General features: G+C 41.6%; 2 protein-coding genes across 3 annotated transcripts; both read left to right on the plus strand.

Annotated features, from left to right (window-relative positions):
• The first annotated feature begins 836 nt into the window (after window positions 1-836).
• LOC124851050 (twinfilin-2-like) lies at window positions 837-5,096 on the plus strand. The gene is made up of 11 exons (XM_035151436.1): window positions 837-1,049; window positions 1,855-1,932; window positions 2,022-2,200; window positions 2,854-2,949; window positions 3,051-3,155; window positions 3,256-3,270; window positions 3,362-3,403; window positions 3,485-3,610; window positions 3,768-3,918; window positions 4,522-4,643; window positions 4,735-5,096. Exons 1-11 carry the CDS (start codon window positions 881-883, stop codon window positions 4,900-4,902), a joined length of 1,251 nt encoding a protein of 416 aa, XP_035007327.1. The 5' UTR covers window positions 837-880; the 3' UTR covers window positions 4,903-5,096.
• Window positions 5,097-8,610: 3,514 nt separating this feature from the next.
• On the plus strand, window positions 8,611-11,313 carry LOC118104522 (cytokine-inducible SH2-containing protein). 2 transcript variants are annotated; one of them, XM_035151458.1, is made up of 3 exons: window positions 8,611-8,912; window positions 9,650-9,794; window positions 10,296-11,313. In XM_035151458.1, the coding sequence occupies exons 2-3, from the start codon at window positions 9,656-9,658 to the stop codon at window positions 10,781-10,783; spliced, it is 627 nt and encodes a 208-aa protein (XP_035007349.1). In that variant the 5' UTR covers window positions 8,611-8,912; window positions 9,650-9,655; the 3' UTR covers window positions 10,784-11,313. The 2 variants fall into 2 exon arrangements, with proteins under 2 accessions (XP_035007349.1, XP_035007348.1); XM_035151457.1 differs by having other exon boundaries at window positions 8,612-8,912; window positions 9,606-9,794.

Genomic DNA, 11,313 nt, shown 5'->3' on the forward strand with positions numbered 1-11,313 from the left:
TTGACCAGGACCAGTGGAGCTCATGTGGCAAAGTGTCATTCCTGCGGTACTGGTTAAGGTCAGTGGTAAGCTGTGAATTGTGGTTAGGTTAAGGTTTGGTTTAGGCATGAGTTGGTCAAGGTTTATGTTAGGGATAAGGTTTTGGTTAGGCTGTCCACAATGAATGGAAGTCAAAGCAAAGACCAAATAAGGAAATCTTCACAAACCTGTGCGTGTCTCTCAGTGACTTTGCCAGTGTGTCAGCGATGGATTTATTTGTACTGACATTTAGGAGCCATCTCGTCCTGTGTACACACCTGCAGCTCCTCTCTTACACTTTGAGTTGAGCAGTGTTTGAATGTGAACATGTACATTCTCATATTTTAACAGTGCATGTGTTGCTTGAGCTGTCCGCCTCACTCTCTCCTCTTCATCAGCTGTCAATAGTAACACGTTCTGTCTATATGCACAACATGTCCTGAGCTTTAATACGGCTCTTGGTCCAGGTAACAATGTTATTTAGTGGCCAGATTCTGCCTTGGTGTCACATTTCCGTGGCTGGAATTTGAGACCATGCAGTTGTATCTGCTGCGGCCACCGTGATAAAATGTCATTCCGTGCGTCCCCCTGGCAGCATCTGAAAACCCTGCGCTGATGTCACGAGCAGTGGATTCGTCCACAGCTCGGCGGGCCCCTCGCACAACGGAACAGGACGGTATGTGACCTGGGAGAGGCACCCCCACCGAGACTTTTCAAAGTTGCGGTCATCGATACGCAAAGAGTTTTAGATCAGCGGTTAGGGTGGCATATCCACTGACAGGCACGTTATTACTCATCAGCCACGGTTCCGCAGATTGTATTTCAAGTGTTAGGAATCTCCCGAGTCACCCTCCAGGCGTTAATGTCACTGGTGTGCGTGGGTCCATCTGTCTGCCATCAGTGGAGAGGCAGCCTACCTGCCGAGCAGACACCAGGAGAGAGGACACACAGACCTGGACCTGGTCCTTGTTGCACAAGAGCAGTGTGTAGAGGTGACTGCCACAAGATGTCACACCAAACTGGAATTAACGGTAAGCGCATTTTTAAAGGGAAATTATTTCAATATCCTTAAAGAAAAACCACTCTGTTAATTGAGTCGTCCCTAAATTGGTTCTAAATTCAGTCTAATTGCTTTTTTTTAAATTTATTTTCTTTTTTACCTCTTAGTCTCATTCATGATATTCTCAGATTTCTTAGGGATTTAAATGTCAAGTAACTTCGTCTTTTTCATTTAAATGCTTTTAATATAAATAATCATGGGCTGTAAAATGTCTCTGACATCACAAGTCTGGTTCTCAGTTAATGTGTCTATGATCGGTGTTGTGATGCCAGTAATTGTGATATTTAACACTTACAGGCATTTATGGATATTTCAAGAGCAACGTATATACATGGATGTGTGTTATTGCATTTGGTAATTGGAGCGTAGGGGGACAGGTTGGTCGGAAGCATACCTCTCTCTCTCTCCTTCCTCACCCGTTCTTACATCATTTATGAGACAGGTGTGTTTGGTAACCATGGTGAGAGAGGAGGGGGGTGGGGGGTGGGGCTCAACAAATGGTTAAATCTAGTTTTCAGCATCAAACTTCCCTTTCACAGTCTGAAACCAGGGGATGAGGAGGATGTGTCATCAGTAAAACTCACATTTCTCTGGTCATTTCGTACATTTGTGGGTCCTTCTGAGTCACTTAAGGTGATAGCGTGAGTCCCTGGCAGTGGATCAAATGTTCTCCCTGAAGTGGAGTCTCAGGTTCTTACTTACCTAACTCTGACTCACTTGCTTCAACCCCCCCATCCTTAGTTTTGACTTGTCTGCCTTATATCTGGTTACTCAAGCAACATCTGAGCTGAGTCAGTTTCTGGCCGGGGCGAAGGGAGGTGCCATCAGAATCATGAAGATTGTCATCAGAAATGGTAAACATGAGATATTTATGTATACTTAGTTAGTTACTCATTCTAAATCCTGAGGTGAGTTTACTGATGCACATATTTTCTGTCTGCAGAGGAGTTGGTGTTAGATTCATTCAGAGAGCCTGCATACAGCTGGGACAGAGACTACGACCAGTGCCTGCTGCCCCTGCTACCGCCTCGGGAGCCCTGCTACATCCTCTATCGTCTGGACTCCCAGAATGCACAGGGATACCAGTGGGTCTTCATTGCCTGGTCACCTGACCAATCAGCAGTAAGTTAAGGAGATGCTGATCCACATGTCATGGCTGATTAGCTAGTTTCAAATGTAGTCATTCAAAACACTGCAAAGTTATTGTAAACTTGGAATAAGATTAAAACTAGGTTTTCAAAAACACTATAACGAACTGAAATAAGATCATCCATCCATCCTTCCATCCTTCCATCCTTCCATCCTTCCATCCTTCCATCCTTCCATCCTTCTATCTATGATATCTATTCTATCTATCCTGAGGGTCGAGCTGTAGCCAATCGTAGCAGCATTGGGTGAGAGGTGGGGTACAGGTCATTATTGTATAGCATGATACAGAGAAAAACAGCCTATTACACTCACATGCACATCTACAGTAAATGTAGAGTCTCAAATGAACCTAACCCCAATCTGCATGTCTTTGGACTGTGGGAGGAAGACCACACAGAGAGAACATGCAAAACTCACACAGAAAGGCTGCGGCCCAACTGGGATTAGAGCCAAGAAGAAATAAGATATTTAAGAATAAAGTTCACATTATATCTTATATCTTGTCTGTACAATTGAAGTGTAATTCTTATATGCAGTCGAAAAATAAAGACAATAAGTAAGTGGTCATTACATAAAACCATGTCTGGAGTTCATTCTGTCCTCCTGTCTGCTGTGCCATCCTCCAGGTGAGGCAAAAGATGATGTATGCAGCGACCCGTGCCACACTGAAGAAAGAGTTCGGAGGAGGTCACATCAAAGATGAAATGTTTGGCACAGTCGAGGTCAGTGAAACTTTTAAGGTTTGAAAACTCACCCATGAATCTTCTTTAAAAGACAAAGTACCTCAACCCCCTTTTGTCCTGGGGTCTGTCTGTGTTTGCAGGAGGACGTGTGCTTCCAGGGATACCTGCGTCACATGTCGTCCTGCTCCTCCCCAGCTCCTCTCACAGCTGCCGAGCAGGAACTGCAACAAATTAAATTCACAGAGGTAGAGTTAAGACAATATCATATGTCTGAATATGGAGTATGTTATTTATGCAGAATCTTCTGTATTCATCCTGATTGCTTCGACGTTTTTTTTCTTGTAGGATAAAGTTGTATGGGTATGTAGATTTTCCTCCTGATACAAATTCAAGTGTGTACATGAAGAAGAAAACGGTGGACAGTTTTTAAAACTGTCTCTTCTGTCCACAGGATGAACGTAGACGAACCGGGAATCCAACCCCACGAGCCAAGGTTTGTCTTGTCCTGTACATGTACATTCATTTCCTGCTGAAGCAGTCATGTTATTTTATTTATATTTGTTTTATTGTGCAGGTTACAATGGAGTTTGGCTTAGACAAAAGAGCACAGGCTCTTCAGGGCCTTGCATTCCCGTTACAAGAAGAGGCCAAACGAGCTCTGCAGCAACTCAAGCAGAAACGCATCAACTACATACAACTGGTGAGCTCACACTAAAAGATATTTTATTACTATTAAAGTGAACAGCATGCAACATGTAAGATACCCCCCTCATACCAGTGCTTGTTGGTAAAAAAACCAGCAAAATCAACGGTGCATTACTTGACCCCAGAGCTTTTTTGTGCACGTTGTGTCTCAGAGGCTGGATGTCGAGCGAGAGACCATCGAGCTGGTTCACACCAAACCCACAGAGACCCACGATCTTCCCTACAGGATCCCCACAGATTCACCCAGATACCACTTCTTCATCTTCAAACATTCCCACCAGGGTCAGCTGCAGGAGGCGCTGGGTCAGTACACACTCTCGCCCAGATTTGACAAGTCACAGTAACTTTGCTTATCTTACTCTCATTTCTATTGATGTATACTAATAGGCACTGGTCATCCATTACTTGGTATACACTTGATTTTATTATTTTTACAAAAACTTTTTTTATCTTCACTTGTATTTTAGACTTAATTCTTTATTTTTTGCTTTAATTTTTTAAAATATTTTATATTATCTTATCTTCAGAATGAGCGTAACAGGCGAGCGAGACAGCTTGTAAGTTCAAATGAATGTTACTGTTGCTTCTCATCGGCAGGGTGTGTAAAAGGTCAACTGTTTGCTAATGTGTCAGCCATAACAACTTTATTAGGTTAGATGGACCAATGATGTGTTTTCAGCTTTTTCCACTGCCCCCAAGTGGTAAAAATAATTAACTGCAGCTTTTAGACATGACATCAATCTGTACAAAGAATGTCCATATGTCTACTACTTCTATTTGATTGAAGTTAAGTGCCACCGCACCAGGTTCTTGTGTCTTTGTCCAAGGAGCTTAAACAGCAGACACAATTATAACTGATCCAGTGAAGCAACAAATATCAACTGACCACTTCATGCACTCCTCCAGTGTTCATATATTCGATGCCTGGCTACACCTGCAGTATCAAGGAGAGGATGTTGTACTCCAGCTGTAAGAACAGGCTACTGGACGAGGTGGAGAGAGACTACCAACTGGAGGTCACCAAAAAGGTACAACATCACCCACTTATTGTTTAACGACCAATGCTTCCATCTGCTGAAGATTCTAACTTATGAAACCAATGTGTGCGTGCGTTTGTAGATGGAGATAGACAGTGGCGATGGTCTGACAGAAGACTTCCTGTACGAGGAGGTGCACCCGATGGAGCACACCTTAAAGCAGGCCTTTGCCAAGCCGCGTGGACCAGGAGGCAAGAGGGGCAACAAACGCATCATCAAGGGCGCGGGGGAGAACGGCGAAGAAAGTTAGATACTGTACACACGCATATATAAACAAGTACACAAGAAGAAAACCGATACCCGATATGTATGAATTGACTTGTTATTTGACCGTTTAACTTCTAGCCATTCCTTCTTTATTTTTACTCAAGGACACACACACACACAAAGATAGATCCACCGTGAATTAGAAATGTGAAAATGTGAATATTTTTGTGAAATTAAAGCCAAGATACTAAATTCCAGGAGCTGCTTTGTGAAAACTGAATGAGAAGTCAACTTTCAGGGTGATGGAGGGTGATTAGCTGACGTATTTTAGTTTGAATACCAGATTACAGTGGAAACAAAGTCATGATGAAGTAACGATACTTAAAGGAAGGTGCAGCAGCTTTCAGATCAAAATCTACAGTCCTGTTAATCTTCTTACATCTGGTGAATCAGTGGGTTTATCAGCCAAGTAAAACTCCTGCTGTGAAGCCAAATCTTTTTTAAATCCATCTATCCATTATCTATACAACTTGTCGATTGAGAGTTTTGGGGGAGCTGGAATCAATCACAGCTGATATTGGGGGCGAGAGGCGGGGAACACCCTGGACAACTTAACTTTAACTTGATACTACTTTATCAATTGGAATTTGTCTTGGCACGCATAGTAAAATCTGAGCCCTTAAAAAGAATGAAAGAATAAATCCTAAAATCAATGTTCAAATAAATAAGACAAACATTTAAAATTAATTAAACCTCAATCTAAAAGATTTATAGATAAGACACTGGCTATCTCTTATGAAAAGGGAGAAAATTAAAAAGCTTGTTATCTGGGTGGGAGGGGTCTTTAGGCCTTTCCTTTGTAATCTGGCCTTGTAGTTTTCCTCTAGTGCACTTTGCGACTCCTTGTTCAATCGTCTCTCCTCTGCTGACACATTCCCAAACCAGACAGTGATTGCAAAAGGTAAGGGCGCTCGCTCCACTGCCGCATGATAGAAATGCATCAAGCCTCTGCTGGAAACAACACATTTTTCTGTCTCAAAAAGAAAAGTCTCTGGTGAGCTTCCTTCAGAGTAGTGGTGGCGTAGGTCGCCAGTGATCCGCAGGGCTGACATACAGAGACAAACAACTGAAGAGTCCTCATTTAACCTAAACCCAACCTGACCTATAACCTCTGTGGGAGGAAGCCGAAGTACCCGGAGGAAACCCACACAGATTCTGGGAATCAAACTCCATGAACATGCAAACTCCAAAGAACCAGGAATAATGGTGGGAACCGTCTTGCTGTGTGGCGATGGACCGTGTTCACCACTTAATTTAAATTCTGGTCGAGATCCACATTTTTTTTAAAGATACTAAAATATGTCCCAATCTTAGGGAAATGTTTATATAAGGAAGCAAACAGCATCTAGAACATGTTCACTTTAATGAGCCCATAAAAACATCTTGTATGAGTCTTAGATTTGAATATGACATGCTGTAAACATAAATCTAACTTCAATAAAGAACTTGAACAAGCTAATACACAATATATATATATTACGATGATGAATAGCAGCGAGTTTGACTCTGTCTAAAGGGGAAGAAAAGTTCAAATGCTCAAAGATGAATCAGCACAACTACTGAAATGTAAGAAACACAAGGTGTGGTTTTAGCCGAGGGTTGTGTGTCAGTCTGTTTCTTGGAATGGAGCGGTGAATTACCGGAGTCTTATCAGGCAACTGGTAGAGATATCAGAGGAAAACATGAAGGAATAAAATGCTTTTTATTTCCTGGATTTATTTACATCTGCCAATTTGTCTCAAAGTTGACGGCAACGTCCCCCGTCTGCTCTTCTTCTTTTTTTGATCTCTAGTATTTATACAGTTTCTAAAGATCATTGGGAATGGTTGTGAAATTTCTGTTTTAAGGTGGATTGTCCGTTGCATTGCATCGGTGCAGAGGTTCACTCTTCACACCATGAAAATTCATCCAAATCACATATTTTACAGTGGCCTGCAGTCACACGGTCAAGATTTAACTACATTCAGGTGACGGCTATTGTTTTACATGGAGCCACAATAAAATATTTTCTTTATTTCCTTGTGTTTGTGACCTTGTTACTCTCTCACTGTGCGTGTACATGTCAGTGAGCATGTTTATTGTTCTATAGTCCCATACATTCTAAGCAGGCCAGCAGCAGCAGCAGCATCAGGGATCACTGCTCAGTAGTAGAGGTCAATTTGTTGTGTGTGTTTTCCAGGAAGCCTCTCTACCCAGAAGCATTCAGCTGTGCATTCTGCTGCTCTCACTGCTCACGGGAAAGACGCTTGATGTGAACTTTTTTTTTCCTGGAAACGCAGCACAGTACTGAAAGGCAGTTTTCATGTGGTCATTATCTCTGTACATGGGAACTGTGGCGTGGGTGGGTGATGGTTAGCCTTGACTTTTTGAAGACATACTGGTTTCTGACATGGCACAGTTCAGTGGAATTCCCGGAAAACAAAAAAGAGAGGAGGACAAAAAATCAGCCTTTTGCTTCACAAATGTCCACAGGCTGAGACGTTTGTGTTACGAACAAACTGTGGATCCTGGAGGGAATGAATGGATGAGTGAATGGATGGAGTGTGTGTGATATAGAGCAAATGTGTGTCTGCTAAAAAAAAAAAAGACACAAAGACAGAGAGTCAGAAAGTCAGAGATCATGTGGTTATAATTTTGAAACTGTATAAGTGACATTATATAATGCATTTATACAGTGTATGGTTGTAAAACTATTTCCAGTCCACTGAACGTGAATCCAGCATTACACAAGTTGCTGCCAGCAGCTGCATCAAGGCAACGGCACTAAGAGCACCGGAAGTTCTGCTCTACTCTTTCAGCATAAAAGATTAAAAACTGTCAGTAAAAAGAACAACAGGTGATGGAGGTGACAATTAAAGCGGTAAAGCAGCTTTACAGAGGCTTTGGTGCTCTTTGTACAGAGACCCAAAGAATTGACTGTAAAATTTAAAAAATCATCTGCATCGCACATGTTTATGCATAGAAGGAATTTGACTCCAGTCTCTTGTAGCTCGGTTTGCAAACGTTAGTAGGTGAAGTAAATAGATTTATATTACAAATCAACAACAAACAAGGATATATGGCTTTGACGTAACTGCTTCTGTAAGATATAAACAAGTGCATTCTTCCACTTGTTTACATTTCACATGCAGGTGATAGTGCACAAATATTGAATATATATTTTTTGTATACATACAGTAAGTATTTAGATATTATGAAATAAATAATACAAATTGTCATAATTTAGGCTATAACACAATCCTGTATATGTTTCATAACCTAAAACACTTATTATGTATCATGCTGCTTTTTGACAACAGAAACGATTATTGCAAGTCGTATTTCTGTAACTCCAGTATCACTTCAAAATGATCCTTTCATTTCACCATGCAATTACCTCAGACGCCATTTTAGTTCATAATCCTGCTTTTCATCACAATGTCGTGAACACATGAAATTGGCAAAATTTCAGAGACTCCTGATTAGGTTATAGGTGGAGCTGCAAATGGGCTTTACTTAATATATGAAATGCTTTCCCAGCCAAGGCCCTAAAAACAAAGAATAGGGGCATTTTTAAAACAATTTTTCACAGGTCTACAGTGTTTTGAGATGAAGTGCAGTGCGTTTTATTTTTGAAAGGCGTACAGGAAGTGGTGTGTGCACACAGTGTGTGTGTATTGACGGGGCTCAGAGCTGCAGAGTGTCACTGCGGGCGCTGTCACACAAAACCTTTCTCGGAAAACAGATTCCTGGAAGCTGAGTGAGTTCAGACTGAGCCGAGCTGTTTTCTGTCCTGCAGTTCACTGAATACAGAGCACACACACACACACACGCACGCACACACACTTTGAGTTACAGCACACACACTCACAGACGATATTTTCTCTACAGAAATGTTCAGTGTCGCCTCCATCAGAGTCAGTCGATGATATCTGATTATTGACATTTTGATGGATTATTCTCTGGACTGTTTATAAACCTGCTCACATTCCATATGGTTGTCTTTGATTTAAGGTAAGAGGATTTCAAACATAATGGAGCTCTCATTGTAATGTGTCTGATGTGGTATTTCTCATTATTGTTGTTGTTATTATTATTTATGATCAGTTTTATATGCAAGTACATTTATTGTGCATGTACATGTGCATGTATATGTAATATTACTTTCAATTAGTGTTGGACTACAGAGTAGCTGATGTGCTGGATACATCCAGATAAATAGACAAACAAACGAATTGCATTAATATCTATTTATCCATGGTGGTTGTAAATATGATTTATTCAAACAATTTCTATATGTCATACTAATATAAATATGATGAAAACAATACAATATACCTGAGTAATTGTAAAGTAATAAGTGTTGAAATCTATCTATACAAACCTAATAATTGAGCTATTCATTTCGTTATATCACTGTAGTTATTATTACTAGTAGTAGTAATAGTAGTAGTATTTTATGTATTTATCCTATGTTTATTTTTTATTTTTCTTATTTTTTATTTTGTTCTGTTTTATGCTTGTTGGCTCATTTTGGTCACAATAAATATGATGCTCTCACTGAACTGCAACCCAAAACATACGTTATTTACCGACTAGGGTTTTATAATTTACGTTATTTGCAAGAGATATTTTGGAGCAGAAAACAGTGGAAAGTTGCACAAGAATCTAATTTCACACTTCTAATGTAAATTTGTATTTTGTCAGTGCCCCAACATGAACATTATCTTGACGTCTCTGCATGCTAACAGTCAGAAATGGTTGCCCGGGCAGTGACCATTTCTCAACATGAGGAGCGCGAAGCCTCATGCTGTTCACATCCCTCTCCTCCGTGCTGGGACCCAGCAGAGGACCTCCGCTGCATCGCCACCACCTTCCAGTATCTACAGACCTCAGGTACTTCACTGCTTTTTACTTCACATTACATTTATTCTATTTATTTATTATTTATACGACATCCTGCCATTTGCACTGACAAATTATTTCCTGTACAGCCATGCAGCTGCACACTCTGTGAGTGTTTCTTATTCTAATGTTATTTAGATGGGGTTTTTTTACGCTGTGTGTGTACTCCACACATGGTGACTACAAATCCCATTACCTTGTGATGGCCAACAAGATTATTGGGGGTAATATGATCATGTATTTAAGAGCTTTGCCAGTCGCTGATTATCTTAAGGGGAATCTAAATGTATTTACTATTTGAAGCTGCTGCACTTTGTAATTGAGATTCTAAAGAAGCCGAAAGATGTCTTTTCTGATTAAAAGAGATTTCATTGCGAGTGAATAATAAGAGTGTGATCCTCCTCTGTCGTCATTGGGGGTAATATGTAGAAAGAATTGGTGGGAGTTTCCTAACCTTAACTAAAACACTTAAAATGGCCTCTTTTTTTCCAGGCTGGTACTGGGGTTCCCTCTCAGCGAGTGATGCTCGGAAAGCTCTCCTGACAAAGTCTGAGGGAACGTTCCTGGTGCGGGACAGCAGCCACCCCCAGTATGTGCTGGCACTGTCAGTGAAGACGCGCTGTGGACCTACTAGTGTACGGATAGAGTACAGCAGGGGCTGTTTCTGGCTGGACTCCATCTCCCCTGGTCTGCCTCACCTGCAGTCCTTCCCGGACGTCCTCACCCTCATACAGCACTACAAGAGTTCGGGCCACGCGCCACAGGACCAGGCATCAAATGACTTTACCCCCAAAGCAAAGCCTGACCCTGCCAGTGGAGTCCCCTTAAACCTGATGCAACCTTTACACAAACCAGAGGCCTTCCCCTCTCTGCAGCACCTGGCACGCCTCACCATCAACAGACACACAAACTGTCCGGAACACCTGCCACTCCCGAGGCCTCTGCTGCGCTACCTGCAGGACTACCCCTTTCACATATGAGGGTCTCCGTCATAGAGAGACTAGAACGCGGATCAGGGTCACACTCCATGACCACGCACTGACTCTGGGACAGTGTGACACCCCGGGCAACAGAGGCTGGTCCAGAGAGAGAACACTGTGAGCATTTAACATTAAATTTGCAAAGAGGAAGGTTTATTTACTGTTCATGAACTGAGTGAACCCGACAGCTAAGCAAACTCTCCTGTAACATGTTCAAAAAGCTTTTAAACGTGTCCCACATCCCTGTTGTTTTCCTGTTATGGACATCATGATACAACAGGTATTCTGATCATGGTTTACACAAAATGAGAGTTTGGAGCGGAGGGGTCCGTTCCCTGCTGTGTCACCTTAATTAACTCTCTTCCATTCAAAATGTAGAAGAATTGAGATATCTGAGGCTACACTGATTACCCGTGTTGTATCTAAAATTTCGTGTGGATAAATTAAGGTCAGGCTGACACTACTTGACATGCGGTCAGAGTCGACTGACACAGTCATTGTAAAAGATCAAATAAAAAAGATAGGGTACA

This window comes from Hippoglossus stenolepis, chromosome 3 (assembly GCF_022539355.2).
Source record: "Hippoglossus stenolepis isolate QCI-W04-F060 chromosome 3, HSTE1.2, whole genome shotgun sequence".
NCBI classification, from domain to species: domain Eukaryota; kingdom Metazoa; phylum Chordata; class Actinopteri; order Pleuronectiformes; family Pleuronectidae; genus Hippoglossus; species Hippoglossus stenolepis.